This window comes from Lepidochelys kempii, chromosome 14, assembly GCF_965140265.1.
Source record: "Lepidochelys kempii isolate rLepKem1 chromosome 14, rLepKem1.hap2, whole genome shotgun sequence".
In the NCBI taxonomy this organism is placed as follows: Eukaryota; Metazoa; Chordata; order Testudines; family Cheloniidae; genus Lepidochelys; species Lepidochelys kempii.
Window position 1 is genome coordinate 16,958,194 of NC_133269.1, and position 23,163 is coordinate 16,981,356.

General features: G+C 43.9%; 2 protein-coding genes across 3 annotated transcripts in view; both read right to left on the minus strand.

Moving 5' to 3' along the window:
* Positions 1-20,226, minus strand: part of ST6GALNAC1 (ST6 N-acetylgalactosaminide alpha-2,6-sialyltransferase 1) — a 48,411-nt gene extending 28,185 nt beyond the window's left edge. Inside the window, exon 1 of one of the 2 annotated variants that reach the window (XM_073311073.1) lies at positions 19,916-20,226. In XM_073311073.1, the coding sequence (XP_073167174.1) occupies positions 19,916-20,226 (311 nt within the window). Of the gene's footprint in view, positions 1-19,781 lie in introns of both variants that reach the window. The other variant, XM_073311074.1, reaches the window with a different exon arrangement.
* LOC140897884 (uncharacterized) lies at positions 45-11,213 on the minus strand. The gene is made up of 2 exons (XM_073311078.1): positions 1,599-11,213; positions 45-1,007 (listed from the first exon to the last, which is right to left on the minus strand). Exons 1-2 carry the CDS (start codon positions 2,179-2,181, stop codon positions 484-486), a joined length of 1,107 nt encoding a protein of 368 aa, XP_073167179.1. The 5' UTR covers positions 2,182-11,213; the 3' UTR covers positions 45-483.
* Positions 20,227-23,163: the final 2,937 nt, after the last annotated feature.

A 23,163-nucleotide genomic window follows, 5' to 3' on the forward strand; every position in this document is an offset into this window, starting at 1 on the left:
CTTAGACCTCAGCGAAACCAATATTCCCACTGTTATTACTGCTTGCTGTGTGCTCCACAATATCTGTGAGAGTAAGGGGGAGACGTTTATGGCGGGGTGGGAGGTTGAGGCAAATCGCCTGGCTGCTGGTTACTCGCAGCCAGACACCAGGGCGGTTAGAAGAGCACAGGAGGGCGTGGTACGCATCAGAGAAGCTCTGAAAACCAGTTTCATGACTGGCCAGGCTACGGTGTGAAAGTTCTGTTTGTTTCTCCTTGATGAAAACCCCCTGCCCCTTGGTCACTCTACTTCCCTGTAAGCTAACCACCCTCCCCTCCTCCCTTCGATCACCACTTGCAGAGGCAATAAAGTCATTGTTGCTTCACATTCATGCATTCTTTATTCATTCATCACACAAATAGGGGGATGACTACCAAGGTAGCCCAGGAGGGGTGGGGGAGGAGGGAAGGAAAATGCCACACAGCACTTTAAAAGTTTACAACTTTAAAATTTATTGAATGCCAGCCTTCTTTTTTTTGGGCAATCCTCTGTGGCGGAGTGGCTGGTTGTTCGGTGGCCCCCCCACTGCGTTCTTGGGCATCTGGGTGTGGAGGCTATGGAACTTGGGGAGGAGGGTGGTTGGTTACACAGGGGCTGTAGTGGCAGTCTGTGCTCCAGCTGCCTTTGCTGCAGCTCAACCATACACTGGAGCATACTGGTTTGGTCCTCCAGCAGCCTCAGCATTGAATCCTGCCTCCTCTCATCACGCTGCCGCCACATTTGAGCTTCAGCCCTGTCTTCAGCCCTCCACTTACTCTCTTCAGCCAGCCAACTCTCCTCCCGGTCATTTTGTGCTTTCCTGCACTCTGACATTATTTGCCTCCACGCATTCGTCTGTGCTCTGTCAGTGTTGGAGGACAGCATGAGCTTGGAGAACATTTCATCTCGAGTGCGTTTTTTTTTTTTCTTTCTAAGCTTCACTAGCCTCTGGGAAGGAGAAGATCCTGTGATCATTGAAACACATGCAGCTGGTGGAGAAAAAAAAAGGGACAGCGGTATTTAAAAAGACACATTTTATAAAACAGTGGCTACACTCTTTCAGGGTAAACCTTGCTGTTAACATTACATACATAGCACATGTGCTTTCGTTACAAGGTCGCATTTTGCCTCCCCCCCCCACCGCGTGGCTACCCCCCTCAACCTTCCTCCCTCCCTGTGGCTAACAGCGGGGAACATTTCTGTTTAGCCACAGCAAACAGCACAGCAGGAACAGGCTCCTCTGAGTGTCCCCTGAAGAAAAGCACTCTATTTCAACCAGGTGACCATGAATTATATCTCACTCTCCTGAGGATAACACAGAGAGATAAAGAACGGATGTTGTTTGAACGCCAGCAAACATACACTGCAATGCTTTGTTCTACAATGATTCCCGAGTACGTGTTACTGGCCTGGAGTGGTAAAGTGTCCTACCATGAAGGACGCAATAAGGCTGCCCTCCCCAGAAACCTTTTGCAAAGGTTTTAGGACTACATCTAGGAGAACCGCAAATGCCAGGGCAAAGTAATCCTTTCACATGCTTGCTTTTAAACCATGTATACTATTTTAAAAGGTACACTCACCGGAGGTCCCTTCTCTGCCTGCCGGGTCCAGGAAGCAGCCTTGGGTGGGTTCAGGGGGTACTGGCTCCAGGTCCAGGGTGAGAAACAGTTCCTGGCTGTCGAGAAAACCGGTTTTTCTGCTTGCTTGCTGTGAGCTATCTACAACCTCCTCCTCCTCCTCATCTTCTTCGTCCCCAAAACCTGCTTCCGTATTGCCTCCATCTCCATTGAAGGAGTCAAACAACACGGCTGGGGTAGTGGTGGCTGAACCCCCTAAAATGGCATGCAGCTCATCATAGAAGCAGCATATTTGGGGCTCTGACCCGGAGCGGCCGTTCGCCTCTCTGGTTTTCTGGTAGGCTTGCCTCAGCTCCTTCAGTTTCACGCGGCATTGCTTCGGGTCCCTATTATGGCCTCTGTCCTTCATGCCCTGGGAGATTTTCACAAAGGTTTTGGCATTTCGAAAACTGGAACGGAGTTCTGATAGCACGGATTCCTCTCCCCATACAGCGATCAGATCCCGTACCTCCTGTTCGGTCCATGCTGGAGCTCTTTTGCGATTCTGGAACTCCATCATGGTCACCTCTGCTGATGAGCTCTGCATGGTCACCTGCAGCTTGCCACGCTGGCCAAACAGGAAATGAGATTCAAAAGTTCGCAGTTCTTTTCCTGTCTACCTGGCCAGTGCATCTGAGTTGAGAGTGCTGTCCAGAGCGGTCATAATGGAGCACTCTGGGATAGCTCCCGGAGGCCAATACCATCGAATTGTGTCCACAGTACCCCAAATTCGAGCCGGCAAGGCCGATTTAAGCGCTAATTCACTTGTCAGGGGTGGAGTAAGGAAATCGATTTTAAGAGCCCTTTAAGTCGAAATAAAGGGCTTCATCGTGTGGACGGGTGCAGGTTTACATCGATTTAATGCTGCTAAATTCGACCTAAAGTCCTAGTGTAGACCAGGGCTCAGTTACACCTGTGCTACCCTGCCCGCAGTGGAAACTCAATTCACAGTTCTAGGGCTGATGCATCAGTCAGACTAGGGTCCTGCTCCTACCCCAGAGGGCCAGGTTGGTTCTGCAGGGCTAACAGCAATAAAAAGCAGTTAGTCATTAAAATCAGCATGTGGAAATGACACATGCAGGGAGCAGAGCTGGTGAATGAGAATGTGCCATTTTCATTGTCCCTTTCCTGACCACAACTGCACTTGAACTTGACTTTTAATAACATACTTTCCAGCACTACTGTTTAAGTAACCTCAAGGGTGTGCTTTTGTCTCTAAATCACCCTTTTCTCTAAATGCACATATGCAACTGTTTGTAGTACTACCTTTGTGTATTTTGTGATCAAAGGCTGCATAGCAATCCATGCACACGAGGGGGCAGAGTTAAGGACATTAGGGGAATGTTTGTTGCTGAATGTCCCAACTCTTGCGTAACCAAATAGTCAACTTTATTGCATTAAGGTAGAGCTTTTATTATTTGGGATGTGTGCTATTTTTATTTATGTATTTAGTGGAGGGAGATGGGAAAGGAGATTTGCACTAATGGGTGAAATCTTGGTCACATTTCCCAGCATTCATATCCCAGCCATGTGTTGGCAAGTTTCTTGGGGGATGAATCCCTCCCCCTGCCACAATTCTTTCTCTATCCCCGTGACATTACACCCCATATTCTTCATAGATATATGATTATGATATGAATATGGCCTAAGATATATTTTATGCAAAATGGGTCTTGTAAAGTATCATTGGAAAGGTTATGATTTACTGAATGTGATTATCCAATTTGTATGCATGTATCATTTTTGTATCTGAAGTTAGGGAATATTGATTATAACAATTACAACTGTGTGTGTACTTGGAGAAGTGCCCACCAGACAGTACGCAATCAGCCTTAATCCATTGGGCCACCAGATAGAGACAATGAGTCTTTGGAGATGTGGATCTCCCATCTGCTTGGAGTGCCTTCCTGTGGACATTGCAAATAAACCTGGTTTCATAGTTGCTTTGACACTGCAAGATCACCAGATACAAAATACCACCTTGGCCACTGCTGACTGGTATTTTTCCTCTGTAGGGGGAGGGGGATCAAACAAACGTTTCTCGCTTTAGGTAAATCCTTTTTAAGGCTGGGACGGGGGTTCCAGATAAGATCTTAAGCTTATTATGCATGTTTTGTTTTATTTGCTCAGTAATCTGCTTTGTTCTGTTTGCTATCCCTTATAATCACTTAATACATTTTTGTTTATTATTAAACCCAGTTTGTACAATCTCTAGCTGGGGGACAGGGGAGAGAAGAAGTTGTGCATCTCTCTTTTCATAGTGAGGGAGGGAGAGGGCAAATTTTTATGAGCTTGCACTGTACAGATCTTTCTATACAGCACATGACAGTATTAGTTTGGGTTTATTCCCCAAAGTGGGTGTGCATGTGAGTGCTGGGTGAATCCTCTCACACAGAGCTGACTTCAGTCTGTATCTGTAGCTGGGTGTGGCCTGCTCCAAGAGGCTGGAGAGCCTAATTCAGCAAAACAGGGAGAGGGAATCAGGAGGGGCTCAGTGAAACCTCAGTACATCAGGTGGCATCCTAGAAGTGGGGTTGAAGCTGTCACACACACCCCTTGCTCCTCCCAAGTATGGCTATCCTTTGGCCCAGAAGGGAGAATGGCTGGTGGATCTGCGTGGTCCTGATCCTGCCCTCTACTCCTCCCCCTATAGGGGGACAGGAAGAACACCTGTGTAGCAGAATTATGCTACTTCCACTGTAGCCTTTCAGGACCCCTGATAGCAGCAGAGGCCAGGACTTGTCTCAATATGTTTATCTAGAACAGTGACCTGAATGGGTTCTTTCTCAGGAAGTTTAATGAGAAAGCTGGCATGCAGCCTGCAGGTGGTTTCACTACAACTATTTATGAGTTTTCAGTCTGACATGTGAGGTATTACAGGTACAGTAACTCCCTGTGCAAATAAGAGGGATGACTTGCTGAGCACTGGAGCCTCCAAAAAAGCCCTCAGCAGAGTACTGGGTAGTACTCACCCTTTCTCCATCCCTATTGTGCGGAGCCCACCCTAGAGCAGACCATGGTGCTCTTCCCCACAGCAAGATCCTCACTATGAGGTATCTACCAGAAAACAGCAACTTATCCAGGGAGTCCTTTGCTTGGGTGCCACCCTCAAGCTCAGTCCTCTTCAGGAAAGTAGAGAGTATTGCCCCTTTCTGCCACAGGCTCATGTCCACTCTATGTGGAGTTATGTCTACACTAGACTTCTTTCCTTTTGCAATTTCCCAACATTACTATTGCTGGGGCCGCACTTTTGGTGGCAGCAACAGTGAGAGCACTAGTGCAGATAAAGATACCAGCAGCCACCAGCTTATCACATTGTGTAGACAATCTCTGAGCAGTGCGAGATGGCACAGTGCTCACCATGCTGGTGGCCACCCAAAGCCCTGGCCCCACAAGCCCTCCCATCTAGTACACCACTGATGGGAAATTTTACTGAGAAAGCACTAGCCATCTTTTTTCTGTAAAGTACAACTCTGAACCAGGACCCTTAGGTACTCACCCTCTGTGTTCAGGGTAGATGCAACATTTCTAACTTTCAAACAATGGAGTCTCCAACATGGGAATTTCTCTGAGGTCCAGACTGCATGGCCCAGAAGCAAAAGGTTGTAGCACAGCAAATGTTTTGCCATGCCCCGCCACTGCAGTAGACCCGCTAGTCTTCTCAGCTACATCTACAACCAGATGGTTTCCTCACTGAGTTGTTTTAAAAATAAGTAACTAACAGGGAAGACGGGTGGAGAAGATTTTTTTTTTAAATCAGGACTACAACCACCACATTTAATGAACTTAGACAAGAGCTGGGCCCAAACTTTCAAAACAGTCTTGTTTTCAGCCTTCCTCTGTTCTTCTATTCAACACCACTATCACAACAGTGGTACCTTCCATTGAGACACTAACAAAAACTGAGTATCAGGATCCCAACAAGGACAAATCAAGGCCAAGGGACAGACCAGGAGCAAACCTGAGGCAGGGTGTAGCCGAGGAGTTTGTAGTCAGGTCCAGGCCAGGGTCAATACCAAAGGTCAGAGTCTGAGTCAGGTGGTGAAGTCCAAATCAAGCCAAAGTCAAATCAGGAATTTAAGAGCAAGAAGCAGAAGCTATAGAAGATCTGCGCTGTTGCCTGGACACTTCCTGGAATGCCCCTGGGGTTTATATAAAGCAGGGAGCTGATCAGGAATGACGGGGCTGCTGTCTCTCAAACCTCTGAGGCGGTACTTCCCATGGTCTGTGTCCACAGTAGGTCATTGGAAGTGGAGTGCAAGTTGGTTACAGCTGCTGCTGGATGGCAGCTTGGAGTTGCCAGCTGTCTGGTAGCTCTATGGGTCTAGGTTCTAGATCTGTGGGGCCTTACTTTGAGATTGTGGAAACAGCCTTGAGAACTCCAAAAACCCCTCAGATGCCTGGGAACTATGCCCAGCAGCCAAGTCAGAAAAAAAATGAGAACTGTGTGTTAGGACTGGCTGAAAATATTCTGTTGAAACTGTTTTAAGGGAAGGTTGGGTTTTCAACAAAATGAAATTTTTTCAAAAGGGTCTGATTTCTGCAGAATACTTAAATAGCTCATCACAATACTAAATACCCAAGAAGCAAAATAATTTGATTCAAAATGGCACCACTGCATCCCATAGAAGTTGTAGTTTATGTTCCCATTCTTCTCTATGGGCTAAGCTCCCTGGTTAGAGTACATCTTCCATGATGCACCACTTTCCTGCCCTCTTTGTGCGGAGGAGGGGCTGCATCATAGAAGCCCCAACCATGGTGCATCATGGGAGACGTAGTCCAGCCAAAGAACCTAAGCCCATATTGGAGAACAGGAATTAATTCAGGGAGGACCCATAGGCTGTTTTATACAGGAGGTCAGACTAGATGATCACAAAGGTTGCTTCTTACCTTATGACTACAAATAGGAGGATAAGGCATCCAACTACAACTCCTATGAGGCACCACTATTTTGAGTCAAAATATTTGGAGTTTTTTTACAAAAAAAGTCAACATTTTCTACCAAAAATCTCCCTTTCTCATTGACTCCTTCCTTCCTGCCCCCCCCCCCACCCCAGACATTTTGTCAGAATGTTCAGTCGAAGGCCAAAAAAAATGTTCAACCAGCTCTACTCCATGTAGATATTTCTCAGATCTCCATGGCTCACTCTGTTACTATTAAGCAGAGCATCACATCTGTGCACTACACTCAACAGGATCACATCACCACATCATGCCAGAAAACAACAAAGCCAACTGACAACTGTTTCCAAGTGCAAGGTGTTATACCAATAAAATAAAAACCAGCAGGATCTTATTAAAGGGAAAAAGGCAAAATACCACATTTATTGTGACTACAGAAAGAATCATAGTAAGCAGTTAGGGTTTTACCACAGCAACTGGGAAATAGTTAGGACTAGAGAAGCAGAAATAGCTCACACTACAGTTGCATCTGGACACTATTTTTTTTGCATCCTTTCCTAGAAGTCACGATAGCATTGCTGTGCACTGCTAAATAGTTCCACCTTCCAAGTTGCAGATACAAGCACCCAACTAAAATACTTTAGGATCTGTCCAGAGAAAGAGTGCTCTATGAGCTAGTCTTTCCCCATTTTTAGTAAGACAGAAGTGAATTAAGTCACATTAACAGGATTTTACCAGGACATTAGAACAAGTCACAAGTACCAATCTTCAGATCCCCTAACTTCACACATGAGTGAGGCTGTCTGACCCCACAGGGGGAAAAACAAACAAAACTCAACTGTTGGGCTCTGGCTAAGCAAGGTTCCCTCTGCAAAACAGGAAATAATATAATGCATAGCAAGCTTTTCTAGGAGGATTCTGGGCTAACTTACTGCACCTTACTGATCCTGCAAACATACACAAAAGCTCAGCAATGCTCACATTTGAGGGAAAAGCTTCCATGTTAACCTTGAGCTACACCACATTACTTTCTTCTTAGGCACAATAATATCTGCAAGTAGTTTAATTTAAAACAAAAAAAACAAAACACACCAAGAAAACCCCAACTGGACATGTTGCTGCGTAATCACTCAAAGGCTGGAATTGTATGAGGATGATGAGGGCAGCTGGTTAGGGCACTAGCCATTTTCATCTATACTAATCAGAGTCCAGCCAAGAGGCTCTGAGGAATTTTGGTTAAGAGGCAGATCACAAAACATGTGGGGTTGGAGGGTGTGAGCTACATTTGAAATAGAAACGATTTGCACACACTTCTCTCTTCCCCCCCTCCCATTTTACCTCTTTGAAATAAAAGACTTGAAATAATCTTTGTTTTGAACTGCACAGGAACCTTCAGAATTAGAATAGTGAAGCATGCACACAGTGACAGTACCATCCAGTGGACTACTAAGTTATTACCAGTGCATTGTTTGGATTGTTTCTGATTTCTCTACGGTTGCTGGCAAGGTTCAATTCAAAGGATAACGCAGCTGAGCTGTGACAAAAGGTAGGAGAGCACCTAGCTAGATTTCACTGCCTGCTGGAAAGTCCATTTGCGTTACCTATTTCCATCCTTTTCCAAGTCACGTATGCATGAATTGCCTTTTAACAAGGAGATTTATTTTACAGCTAGGGCTCCACAGGCATTTCGCAAACAGAAGCTACCACGGTCATGAGTTAAATCAACATGTATTCCTGATACATGTCCCACTCCCACAGTCAGCGCTGCCAGTTTTGGGGCTGCAGTGAGATCCTATGGGTTCCCTTTCCCCACAAGAGAAGGTGATTGGCTTCTTCACATCTTCCCCTTCCTAATGCCCCCCGTAATTTGGTCTATCATATAAAAACCACAGTCATGGCCAATAAAGTCAACAGGCTGCTGCCAAGAGAAAATGCAGATTGTTTTATGTTTACCGGCCTCTTTGGAGATGGAAATAAGGAAGAGACACAAGACTATACAAGATATTTATCTTTTATTAGTTTTTTTTTTGTCATTTTCAGTACAGTTTGGCAGTTGACAAGTGTCAATGACTGGGAGCATTCAAAATCTGAAACACATGACACTTCCATTTCCTTCATACCCACAGAACGGTTCAACCACAGCCTTCCCAATCTACTACTGTGGGGAGAAAAGCACATGGAAAGGACAGGATTCCATTTTACCTGTTGGAAAAGCAATGCCCCATAGTTGTGGATACTTATTCCCAGATTTTTCAGCTTGGAATGGTCTCTAGTGTGCACCCATCCTTCTCACCTGGAAGTTTAACATTTACATTATGGTAATGCTTAAAAGCCACAACCAAGTTGGACCCCATTGTTCTGGGCACTAAAATGTAAGATACAGTCCTGGGTATAGTCTTAAGAACGGGGAGTCCAGAAGAGGACTGTTTTTCAATGGAAGCATTTAATATTTCTAAGTCAGCATACACCTGGTTTTTGGAAACGCCAAGCACCCACAACTTCCATTGGTGTTGTGGACCCTCAGCACCTCTGAAATGAGGCCCTGTAAATATTAGGCTTCTTAATTAACAGCTTTCACAAAGTTACTATGTTAAGTCTATAGTGGATATGAACATTAAGTTTCCACTAGATTTTATTGAGACAAGTTTGTTATTTAACAGGCTTCATTTTGTGATAGACTATAAAGTTCTCAGAGGTTAAACTTGTGTCATCATGACTATTTTGCACAGGGGGCTGGATACAAAAACCAAGTGCAGAAGACAAGATTGAGTACATCTCATTTTGGACTACAGTAAACAAAAGCAAGTTTATCTCCCTAAACACATCAATGCATAGAAGGTAAAGGTGGAAAAGACCCATTAGAATATCCCAGCAGTCTTCTTGCCAATTTCTGATTATTCTCTACATATTGCAGTGCTTTGCCTGGCCTATTCTTAAGTACTAGTGCTTCCACCTCTTCCCTTACAAAACTATCCATAATCCAAAAGTGTCTCACAATCCAGATTTTTTTCCTACAATTCTGCAAGTTTCCCTCTCAACTGCATAGTTCTATCCTTATGCACCTCACTACATAAACTCATCTCAAACAATTGTTAACTCACGTCACCTCCCCCTTAGCTGTCATTTGTAAAAGCTAGACACACTTACCTTTTAATTTAAGTCACACCCTCTCGCACTCTAATCATTTGTATTGTATCTTCTCTGAACTCCAACCAGCTTGCTGGTTCTGAGCTGTCTAAAAGTGAAAGGGCCATTTCCAGGTGCAGCTGCACTGGAGATGTGTAACAGAATGTTACCTTCTGCTTCTTGATGTGTGTTTGTATATGCAGCCCAAATTGCACTGGCTTTTTTTTTTTTTTTTTTTTTGGTGCAACAACATTAGAAAAACCTCTTATCTGAAGTGATGCCCATCACCACTTCCAAGCCTCTTTCAACATTCCTGTTTTTCTCTGCATATATTTTAATCGTTGCTCCTCAAGGATATTTAGCTAGACTAAGTTCTTTGGGATACAAGTTATTATTTACTATGTGTTTGTACAGGGTCAAATTTTTAAAGTGCAAGTGACTATGCTCAAGTCCCACTGATTTCCATTGAGACTTCAGCTCCTAGGAGCCTGTCTCTTTTGGGACTTAAGTTCGGTTGAAAGCTTTTCCCTTTAGTGTATAGTACAATGGGAATCCAATCTGAGTTGGGGACTCTGTTAGGCACTACTCTAATGCAAATAATAAAATTGCTGGTGTTCAAGTGACATTAATTTTCTGTATTTCTAACCTATGTTCCATTGTGTTGTGTGTCTTCTTCCCCATCAATCTTATGATCTCAAGCAGCACCTGCCTCTCAATAAGAAACAGGGTTCAGATTGCTTCTCACCTGGTAGAAAACCTCTACGTTCTGCACCTTAGCTTTGCCCTGCAGAACTCGGAATCTTTTGCTGTTGCTTGATACCCAACAGATATCTGGGCAGTTGAGATATCTCATGAATTCTTAGGTCTTGCTGTCTTCCTGTTCTGAATGTCTGTAGTAAATGCCCACAGTTCTGTTAATCATCCCTTGCATTATCTATACTCAAACAATTCCTTTCATCACACTTGATAACTTGGTGGTACCCTCCCACCTTCTCCTGTACAGATTAGTCTCCTCTTTACTGACATTCTAGTTCTCAGAATCATCCTGAATTTCTGCTGTGCCAACTTCATAATAATTGTCACAATTTAATCTCCGTTTTCTCTGCACCTGACATTTTTACCCAAATTCTGCCTTACATTATATGTTCAGCTCAACCCACAACCTTAGCACTCACTTTCTGGGGAACACGCTTGGATTCACAGTTTGGGATACATGACATCTGCCAGGAAAAAAAAAAGCATTCCTATAAATAGGAATGCTTCATTTTTATCTTTTGGACTTACCTTGAACGTTGTAGATTATTATTACCCAGTGTTGTTTCCACAAGTGTAGTCTGGAAACGTGCATGTCCCCATGAGCTAATAACTTGGCTCCTCCATTTGACATTGAAAGAGGACTTACAGAAGAGATCATATCCACAAAATCAGTCATAATGCATATAAGTCTTATCTTTGAGGCAAGAAACTAAATCCAGATAGTTGATAAAAAACTAAAGATAAACAGAAAAGGAGGACTTGAGGCACCTTAGAGACTAACAAATTTATTTGAGCATAAGCTTTCGTGAACTACAGCTCACTTCATCGGACGAAAGCTTATGCTCAAATAAATTTGTTAGTCTCTAAGGTGCCACAAGTACTCCTTTTCTTTTTGCAGATACAGACTAACATGGCTGCTACTCTGAAAAGATAAACAGCAGTCCTAATATTTTTCCAAGGACTGCCCTGTTCAAACCTCGCAGTGATCAGCAATCTTCTAAAAAAACTAGACAGATAATTTTATAACCTTAACATTGCAGCATCCAAAAAGGTTTTTTGTTCTTTCAATCCTGGTGCATTCCTTCTGCCTTGTCAATGCATGAGTCTTTGGCACCGATAATAATCTCTTAATATTGGGGAAAAACAAGTGCTGCTTTTGCAAATTTTTACAGATTGTGCTCTTAGGACCCTGGAAAATAGGAGTAAAATTGGATATGGTGTTTAGGAGATATGTTGCATCTGAATAAGTGAGGTTTTTATCCACGAAAGCTTATGCTCAAATAAATCTGTTAGTCTGTCCGGTGCCACCAGACTCCTTGTTGTTTTAATAATAAATAATAATAATAATAATAAAAAAAGTGATCTGACTTCTTGAACTAATTTTAGCTCACCATAACTCCAAAATGGGTTGGCCTAGGAACTCCTCATTGTTTTAGCTTGTTGTATCTTAGTGAGAACTGCTGCCTTTGATTAATTCTGAGGAACATATTAGTGGAAGTTATTCAAAATACCATCCACCATTCCTTTTGCATTAAATGCAGATAGCCACAATGAGAGAGTGTGGGAGGGAAGGCAGCAGGTAGGAAACAAAGAGGTGTGGCCTACGGGAAGAAACCCATGTGGAGCACTCAAATGCGAGTCTAGGACTGAAAGAAAGCCACATGGCTACATCTACAAGGGCTCCTGCTTTCTTTAAGGCCAAATGCCAGCAGAGTACTACTGCATCTCTTCACTGAAATGGATTATATTCAGAAAATTACCCAGACAATGCCCCAAAGAGTGCCTTACTTTGACCCCCTAGCACAGACGCATAATTACTGTACCTAGAACTACAAACGCAAGACTAAAAGTTAAGTAGCTTACATGAGCCACAGCATGAAGATCACACCTTCACATTGGATACTTTTGTACAAAACGAAACCCATGCACTCCACAGCTCGGCAAACAGGAGCAGATTTAAGATGTCTGCAGCCCCTGGCTGTGAACTTAGTCCTCATCAAAACCATCTTCATTTGAAAGCCCTGCATTAAAAGTTCTCCATCTTACACATTAAGTACAACAGGCCATTTCCAGCATAAATCCAAGTTTAACCAGAACGTCGGGGGGGTTAAACTTGGATTTATGCTGGAAATGGCCCACCTTGATTATCATGCACATTGTAAGGAGAGTGGTCACTTTGGATGAGCTATTACCAGCAGGAGAGTGAGTTTGTGTGTGTGTGTGTGGGGGGGGAGGCGGAGGGTGAGAAAACCTGGATTTGTGCTGGAAATGGCCCAACTTGATGATCACTTTAGATAAGCTATTACCAGCAGGAGAGTGGGGTGGGAGGAGGTATTGTTTCATGGTCTCTGTGTATATAATGTCTTCTGCAGTTTCCACAGTATGCATCCGATGAAGTGAGCTGTAGCTCACGAAAGCTCATGCTCAAATAAATTGGTTAGTCTCTAAGGTGCCACAAGTACTCCTTTTCTTTTTGCAAGTTTAGAAAAGCAGGCACAAACCAGTTCCTCAGAAACAAAAGACAAACCAGCAACTAAGCCAGGTAGCTTAAGTCAACAAAGTCAAGTAGATTATCACCTAGTTAAGTGACCATTCTTTGGCAGGAAGAAAGGTGTGAGAAATTTACATGAAATGGAAAACAGCTGGGAGTTCCCATGTAAACAGACTGGCTGCCCCCTGAATCCCAGCTGGAGATGATCTTCAAGGAGGGGAGAAAGGTACAAGAATAGAGAAAACACACACACACCACAAATTACCTCTCTCCTCCATTTCTCTATGCTCATGGCAGGAACAGCAGTGTAAAAGACACCCCAGGCTGGAGATCTGAGGGGACACAGCTGTCCATCTGTCCAGATTGTACCCTGGATAATGTCACAGGTCATCACCAAGGGCATGGCATACCCATATTCAGTATCCTACAAGTAACTGTTGCATAGACAAGGACTATGGGACAACTTGGATTCCCTATGTAGTTTCCAGGAAAATAGACTATAGCAACAAAGCCAAATATCTGGATATATTTCTTTGCATATTGTCTTTGAAGATCAAGCTATTAAATTGTCAGCAACAATCAAACAGAAGTGATACATACAGAATACACACATATATGCACTAATAATGATGTTCCGGTTTTCTTTTCTCTATATATTATTGATACTTACCCATCTCCGCAAAGTACTTTGAAACCTACAGATAAAAAGCTCCATGTAAGTTTAAGTATTATTAGACATTCAAAACTATATTCTAGACTTTCCCAAGTAAATGCAAGCATTCAACAAAAAATTTATGCTATATATCCATGGGAAAGTGCATCTTACCAGATAAGATGACAAAGACTTGTTCATAAATAGAAAAGAATACAGCAATTCATAAGAGTAACACAAACTTGTTATTTGACTCTGTATAAACCAAAAGAATTAAATTGTATTTGCATACCACTTCTTACCTCTTCTTATGAGGCTGTAACACACTTACTGCATCTTACCAAAGGCTAATTATATTAACTCCATAGAAGTTCATTAATATAGGTAATTTTACAAGATTCAGTGCTCTACAACAGCAAAAAAGTGGGGGCAAGCCTCTTATTTAGGAACTTAAATTTAGGCATCCAGTTTGAAAATTCTGGCCTAATTCAGTAACACTGTCCTTTTCCCCACATATGTTTTGTATGTAGCTAATACTTCTAGGGAATCAGTCTTCCGTTAAACATTCAGAATGGAAATACATTGCATTTGAAAGTTCCATTTAAAAGGTTAAATACACCCAAACCAATGACAATGTAACCATGGGCAGAGACCAGAGCTGGAAAGTTGAAGCCACCACTGGCCTTTGTTCCCTGTGCTAGAGGATCAATTATGTTACTGAGATGTCAGAACTGTCACCTAGACACAGCAGAAGGTCAAACTACATGACCTAACAGCATCTCTAAGGCCTGACTGCCCTTTCAAATCTGTGCAAGTCAGGAGTAGCTCCATTAAAGTAAATGGCGTTTATATCAGTGTAGAGTGAGACAAGTATCACACTGCCCTCAATTTCTTATTTTAAATTCTCTGCTTGGCCTTTGGGGAGGGACAAAAGAGAAGGCAACAATATAATAAAATAATTTGTTAATGCCACCTGACAGCCAGAGCATCATTCATTAGTATTTATTACAAATGATCTACCCTTTAAGGGGAATGGTCTGATCATGCTGGTTTGAAAAAGGAGCAGAGAAACAAAGGGTTAACTCCTTGAGAATCCCATTTTTCTAGGTATGTATATCAAAATGATTGTAGTAGCTCAGTACCACATGCAAGTTCTAGCCAAGACTAGATCAAAAACAGAGGCTGGTACAAGCTAATAAGTGAAAAGTTACCACAGCATTTACAAAGAAATACCGTGTAATTGCTTTCACTACAATATTAATCACTCTGGAGCACTGACATTTAGGCCTATAAAGCCTTATTCACAGAGCTACCAGGCACAGGCATAGGGAAAAGACTGGCACTCTAATTGCTATATTAAAAGTTTTACTCAGCACTACTCTGACGTTTCACTTCATACTAAGAAAAATTAAGTTGTCTGACAAATTAAATTTTAATTACATTTTCATTTCTGAGTGTCGCTGACAGACATCAAGAGTGGCATTGTGCCAGTGCCATTACAGAAACCAAATAGGGGTGAAAAAAAAAATTTGTAAGCATGCGTCAGTCCTACCTGAAAATCACAGGAATGCCAGTGTATGTTGTTTATAATCTTTAATGAAGTAGTAATGAATTTTACTTAAAAGTCCCCCACAATGGGAACAGCTCTCCCCTTCATGTTAACTTTCGGGTTGCAATGCAAAGCAAAATGCATGCAAGGTTCTGCTATTCTGCAGAAAGCTAAACACTGGTAGGCACTTCACCAAGGCATACAAATATATCACAGCTTTGAAGAGAACACAAAAGTCATAACTTTATTAATGTACAAAAGGGTACAGTGTTGTTCACACTACAAATACGTTCCTCCTACAAAAATGCTCAACAACTATGTATTGCCAATTGAAAGAGGTCATCAGCCAATTTCTCCACTCTTGGGAGATTCTGGTATTATTACAGCCTTGCCTTAGAGAGGTGCTCTGTAAACCTCCCAGACCACCCCAGATTTTCCACCTCACGTCTTCCAAAAGATGCACAGGTAATGGACAACTTTTCTTCTTGCCCATTTCTGGCAATTAAGCTTATGGTATTCTAACCCCCTTTTGCCCCCGTTCCAGACTCCCCTGCAAAGACAGGAAGTCGTGGAGTTACTGCCATTCCCAGTCTGATGACCTCTCGGTATAAGCCACTTAATAAACAAAATATACACGTGTTTTTGCCAGTGTATCATCAACAGCGTTATTCTGATCCCTCTAAGCGATGACTTGTAGGCTTAACACAAACATAGGGAAAGAATTAGATGGCATTTCAACAGTCAGCTCTTTGATCGCTGTTCATATAAATGATCTCAAAACAAGAAAAAGTTTCTCACTGGATCCTCATGAGAAAATTTCCACTAGTTATGTGTTCTTTATAGAAGTACAAAATATATATATAATCCCTAGCTACTGGGCACTTAATATCTTTAACATACCCCTTGAGGTAGGTAAATGGGTAAATTTGAAATGGGACTACGAAATGGTAAGATGACTTGTTTGCAAGTCAGCATCCAAGCCAGTAGTGTGCTGGAAGGTAGAGTCCTTGAGTATAGCCAGAAATTAATGTGTTATTTGAGGACAGATTGCAGAGCAACTGATGGTGAGGAAGCCAGTTTTGTCAAAACCTCTATTGCAGAGCAGGTTACAGAATCAGTGTCCTGTTACTAGTCAGACACTAGATGGAAGCTAAACTCAAATGAGAGTGGGATATATGATACTTGTAAGCCCTATGTACTTCTTAGTGTTAACACAGGATTAATCATGAAGAGCAAGAGAAAGACAAAAGGAAGTGCAGGTCCTCTACTCAAAAGGGAAGCAGAGCGAATAACTGACTACATCAAGAAGGCTGAGTGTTTAATGCCTATTTCACTTCAGTCTTCACTGAAAAGGTTAATAGTGTATCTGGTCACAATATTAACAAAGGGGAAGGAACGCAAGCCAAAATAGGGAAGAACATGTTAAAGAACATTTAGATAAGTTAGATGTATTCAAGTTGCTAGGTCCTGATGAAATTCATCCTATGGTACTTATGGAAATAGCTGAAGCAACCTCATAACCATAAGCAAAGATCTTTGAGAATTCATGGATACTGGGTGAATAACTCAAAGACTGGAGAAGGGCAAAAATAGTACTTATCTTCAAAAAGGGGAACAAAGAGGACCCAAGGAATTATAGACCAGTTAGCCTAACTTGGATGTATGGAAAGATACTGGAACAAATTAACCACCAATCAATTTGTAAGCACCTAGAAGATAGCAGGGTTATAAGAAACAGCAAATCATGCCAAACCAACCTAATTTCCTTCTTTGACAGGGTTACTGGCCTAGTGGATGAGGGGAAGCATTAGACATGATATACCTTGATTTTTAGTAAGGCTTTTGACACAGACCCACATGACATTCTCATAAGCAAAACAGGTAAATGTGGTCTAGATTAAATTACTATCAGGTGAGTATACAACTGATTGAAAGACCATACTCAAAAAGAGTAGTTATCAATGGTTTGCTGTCAAACTGGTAGGGATGAATCTAGTGGGGTCCCACAGGGGTTAGTCCTGGGTCTGGTCACTATTCACGATTTTCATTAATAATATGGATAATGCTGTGGAGAACATGCTTATAAAATCTGCAGTTGACACCATGCTGGGAGGGGTTGCATGCACGTTGGAGGACATGATTAGAATTCAAAACGACTGAAACTGGAAAACTGGTTGAAGTTAGAATCCACAGGACATTAGATTTCTTTGCTTGTCTCACTCGACCTCCACCTTTTCATTCTGAATCAGCTGCAGTGCACTCTCTGCTACAGTTCCTTGCCATTCCTCCATTCACTGAAAGTCAAGTAATCGCCAGAGATGCAAGGTGGGTGAGGTAACATCTTTTATTAGATCAACTTCTGTTGGTGAGACTCTCTCTCTAACATCCTGGGATTGAAACCACTACAACGACACTGCATACAAGTAACCTTCAGCTCATAGCATGACTTCTTTTGACAGTTAGAAGTTTACATTTCCTGCACCTCCAAATCCAAACTGACTAAGATTTTCTGTTATTTAGTTACTGCTTACAGATCAACATCTTCCCTGCCACTCATTCACTGTTACGGTGGTAATACCACAGTGACATTAGAGGCTGCAAAGTACCCCAGTCATGTAAGCAAAAAAGAAGTGTCACTACCAAAGAAGAACAGAGGAAGACCGAAGCGCCAATGTGAAGATGGGGAAGGGGTAGCAGTGGGAAGGGGGCAGGAAGAGTCGGCAGTGTGCCAGGTATTCCCTGCTTTTGTTGGAGGATTCCTTGGAAGCCTCAGATGTGAACTTCAGTTCCCTCAGTCCATAATTTAAGATTTATTTAACTCAAACATCTGAGAATCTATTAGGAGAAAATAGAAGTGTTAACAAAAACAAGAAATATTAAACAGTCTGAATAAAAAATAAAAAAAAACAACAAAAACCATAATTAACTGAGAAGAGGTAGCCTGGCTTCTCAAATGTCCTATTCCTAATTTTTTCCAGTCACCCATCATCTTCTAGGGGTGACAGGGATCTACAGAAAATCATAGACTCATTTCTACTTCTCCTGCACCATCATATGTATATCAATCTCTTTAGGGTTTTTCTTCCATACATCATAAAGAAGCAGGAAAAAAAAAAAAAAAAAACACACACAAATCATCTTTAGACTACTTCTAAAGATAAAGCATCATTCCCTGGAACCCACAGTCTCTACATCTTGTGTGGCCGCGGAGTGCATTATACGACTCCGTAGGCTGAAGCCCTCCCACTCCACTCACCTAGTACCATGCTTCTAATAGGGGACTCTGGTGGGAAAAATGACAATATGGGCTTCATATTGTAGGCCTCTGCTTGTTCCTCAGATCCCAGGGGGTTGGGCTTAGGTTCCTTTATCCTATCAATGGATGGTACAAGGTTCACTAAGGTTGTGCGTTCCTGGCTAATGGGCTTCTTCTTTCTCTTGCGTTCCGTCACAAGTAAGGTGGGGGTCCAGGTGAGTTGTTGTGGCTCACTGCTCTTGCCACTTGTGTCTCTGCTTCCCCTTCCTAGGTCCTCCTCAGAGGAACAGTCCACTTCCAGTTCTGTTTTCACTGCAGCCACTGCCACTGGGTCCAGCCAGCCACTCCCACCAGCTGCTACCACAGCCTTGAAGGCTTCCAAAAGGGCTGGACTATTGTTGTCATCAGACCAGGGCAATTTGAGGAGCTTGGCTTCCGGAGTCCCACACACAGGGATGTTGCTGTTGTGCCTCTTTGTGGCTGCCATTGAAACCACAGAACCCTTGAAGGCCAACGTGCTGCTGCTGTTGGGCTCCACTGTAGATACAGATGTCCCACCGTTGTCTTGGCAGTGGGGTGGCCGCCCGTGACCCAAAAGAGGGAGACTGAATGATCTCATTGGCCACCTTCGCCGTGGGACCCGTTGCTTCGGAGCTTGAGGCCACGGACATGGCCACAGGGCCTGAGGTTGCTGTGCTCCCACCATAATGACAGGTTTCAGAGTAACAGCCGTGTTAGTCTGTATTCGCAAAAAGAAAAGAAGTAGAAAGCTTATGCTCAAATAAATTGGTTAGTCCCTAAGGTGCCACAAGTCCTCCTTCTCTCTTTGTGCTCCCACCGGCCGCCTTCGCCTTAGGTTGCTGCTGTCGTCGCCACCGTCAACGTCCCACCAGCCACCTTCATTGTCGTCTCTGCTGTGCTCCAGTCAGCCTCCTTCGCCACAGGACCCAAGCCCACCCCCCCCCTCCCAGCGTCTACCTTTGCCATGGGGCCCGGGGCTACCAGGGTCCCGCTCCCACCAGCCACCTTCGCCATGGGGCCCGAGGTTGCCGCCGCTGCCACTGTCACGCTCCCGCAGGCCATCTTCACCGAGGGGCCTGAGGCCGCCGCCGCCGCCTCCGCTGCGCTCCCGCCTGAGGCCGCCGTCAGTGCAGAGCCCGCCGCGCTCCCTGCCCCCCCCCAGCCATCTTGGGGGTCTGCCGCTCCAGCCGCCTTAGCCGTAGGGCCCGATGCCGCGCTCCCACCGGCTGCTTTCGCCTTGGGGGCGGCTGCCGTCCCTGGCCGCGGCCGCCATCCCCGCTGCCGGCCGCTCTCTTCCTGCGAGCGACTTGCCAGGGCTGCGGGCACCGGCCCTGGAACGGGGCCCGGGCGGGGGGGACAGCGGGCCCCGCGGGGCAGGCGCCAGACCCGGTTACCTTGACGCTGCTGCTGCCGCCGCCGCCTCAGCTGCCAGTCGCTGAAATCTGAGAGAAGGGTGAGAACTAGCCGCCGGGCGGGGCCGCGCCAGCCGCCTAATGACCTGGCTTGGATTTACACAGCCGCCACTTACCCGTACCCAGCCCCACCATCTTGACACTGCACATGCGCACAACGCGCGGGACGACATCGGCCGCTTCCATCCGGCCATTTCTTGGGCCCCCACATGGCAACTATGAAGTTTAGAGCGATAATATCGGGGAACCATCCAGATGTTACGCATGCGCAAAGCACGAGCATCAGTCGCCAGCCCCGAGTAGGCGCATGCGCAGAGCGCGCGTTAGGCGTTGTAGACGGCTCGCGCGCGGCGCGTAACGGTTCTCGCAGCCGCTTCCGGAGGCAAGACATATTTTCCCTGTCCGGGGCGGCTCTGCGAACACGCATGCGCTGTATTGGATTTAGGGGCTGTTCTAGTTGAGTCGTTGTCCTGCTGCGCAGGTTGACTACGGAATCCTGCCAGGGACAGTTCAAGCCAAAGTTACAACTGCGTTGGGAAAGGGGAGCCTGTCACTCCCTGGGATCGCTCAGAGTGCCTTCGGTCCTCCCACCGTGCATACCTGCCCCCGACGGCATCTTCCCACAGCCTGTGTGATGTTGGGGCGCCCCGGGGCCTCGCAGGTCGGGGTTACCATGGCAGCAACTCAGGATCTTAGGCGGGGTTGCCATGATGACAGACCAGGGAGTCTGTTCCCATGGCAGCCAAATGGGGTCTTAGCTGGGGATTCCCATGGCAGGGTCTCGCTGCGGCGCTTAAGCAGCCTGCATGTTTAGTCTGTGTGTTTGCCATCGCCCTGTGTACAATCAGTTGTTTCCCCTACCTGTTATTGTCATTCATCGTTTATATAGTGGCAGGGCCTAGGAGCCTCAGCTGTGGATCAGCTTCCCAGTGTGCTAGGTGCTGTACAAACATAACCAAAGGAGGGTTCCTGATGCAAAGAGTTTATACAGTCTCAGTATAAAATGAGATCAGCTAATCAGTTTTTTCCTTGCTGAAAACTCCTTATCAACATCAGCACAGGAGCTGAAAAAACCATATAATTTTTTTAATGAGCTAAAAAAGAATTGGGGCACACGCTTCAAAGTGGTTGCTATAGTGGAATCTTGGTTCTTTTAAAATTTAAATTAAAAGTGCCGTTTAACTTGTCATACCCTACACAGATACATTTCAACAGTAATATCCAAATTAAAGGTGGCCTGTAGATTTAAAAAGAAAAAATCTGTAATATTGAATCCGCAACCTGTCAAGTGGGACTTGCCATTCCTTGAACTCCCATCTCTGGATTTCAGGGCTTGCCAAACAGGAAAATTTACCAGCATTACTATACTGGTATAATTATACTGCTATATTTATACCAGTCTAGCTCCCTGTGAGGACACTTATTCAGAATAACAGTGGCCTCTTTTTAGATTTATTTTAGGAGAAAAAGGCTACTGGTATTCCTAATAAGAGTGTCTACATGGGGAAATATACAGTGTAACTATAGTACTATAATTATACTGGTATAGTAATGCTGGTAAATTGACCAGTGTAAACACGCCCTTTTTGATGGATCAGAAGTGGAGAGGAAACTTGTAGTCAGTTTATTAAAGAAGGGAATTTCCCCAAAGTTTTTGTACCTTCAAATTCTTGCACACAAAATGACTTTGTGTTTCTCTTCTACAAGACAAACTAATATCAGATAGATGTACAAAAGGCTTATCTTTATTAAAGCTTTCTAAGAAAGTACACTGTTTTCCCCACATGTTAAGAAACTGAACATTAAACCGGCAGAGGGTTCTAATCTCACAATCCCTTTAACTATTATGCTCTTAGCGTAGCTCAGGAAGATCGTAGTATAATTGGCTTAATTTCTTTTTACATTGGGTCTTGTCAGCTCTGGCAAATTTCTGAGAATCTTTCATCATTACACAACCACTGCCGAAATTTTAACCACCCATGTCACATACCTCTAAACAGGGTTGGACAGGACAGGGGTTAAAATGCCAGCAGATGGTCTACACTGGTGCTTCTACCATTGCTGTCATCAGTGATAGCGTATTGTTAGGAGATTTTCAGAACTCCACCTGTGTAGAAGCAGCCCAAATGTAAAGGAAAAAAATTTAAAAAGCCAAAGGAATAATCCTGAAACTACAGGATTTTCAGACATGTAAGTCAAATTAACCATGATTTCATGGTAAAGCCAGCATGATCTCGTAGTAAATATGCCTGCAAGCAAGTCCTCCACCCAAGTGAAAAAAATTAGAAAGTAAGATTTTTTAAAAAGTTATATGTAATTGTGTCATGGAATATACATGGTGAAGAAGTGTTCTGCTAGTGAGATGGTTTCTCCAACCTAAAGGGCTAATGTAAAGAAATCTTAGTTTTTCAAGCGATTATTCCTTAGAATGGGGCGGGGCTGGAAGTTGTTAAATGGATGTTGGGTGACATCAACAGTGTCATAAACTAGAAAGAAAAGGAGTACTTGTGGCACCTTAGAGACTAACCAATTTATTTGAGCATGAGCTTTCGTGAGCTACAGCTCACTTCATCGGATGCATGCCGTGGAAACTGCAGCAGACTTTATTTATACACAGAGAATATGAAAAAATACCTCCTCCCACCCCACTGTCCTGCTGGTAATAGCTTATCTAAAGTGATCATCAGGTGGGCCATTTCCAGCACAAATCCAGGTTTTCTCACCCTCCACCCCCCCCCCCCCGCCACACACAAATTCACTCTCCTGCTGGTGATAGCCCATCCAAAGTGACAACTCTTTACACAATGTGCATGATAATAAAGTTGGGCCATTTCCTGCACAAATCCAGGTTCTCTCACCCCCTCACCCCCCTCCCAAAAACCACACACACAAACTCACTATCCTGCTGGTAATAGCTCATCCAAAGTGACCATTCTCCCTACAATGTGCATAATTAAGGTGGGCCATTTCCAGCACAAATCCAGGTTTTCTCACATCCCCCCCACCCCCATACACACACAAACTCACTCTCCTGCTGGTAATAGCTCATCCAAACTGACCACTCTCCAAGTTTAAATCCAAGTGAAACCAGAACATCTGGGGGGGGAGGGTAGGAAAAAACAAGAGGAAATAGGCTACCTTGCATAATGACTTAGCCACTCCCAGTCTCTATTTAAGCCTAAATTAATAGTATCCAATTTGCAAATGAATTCCAATTCAGCAGTTTCTCGCTGGAGTCTGGATTTGAAGTTTTTTTGTTTTAAGATAGCGACCTTCATGTCTGTGATTGCGTGACCAGAGAGATTGAAGTGTTCTCCGACTGGTTTATGAATGTTATAATTCTTGACATCTGATTTGTGTCCAT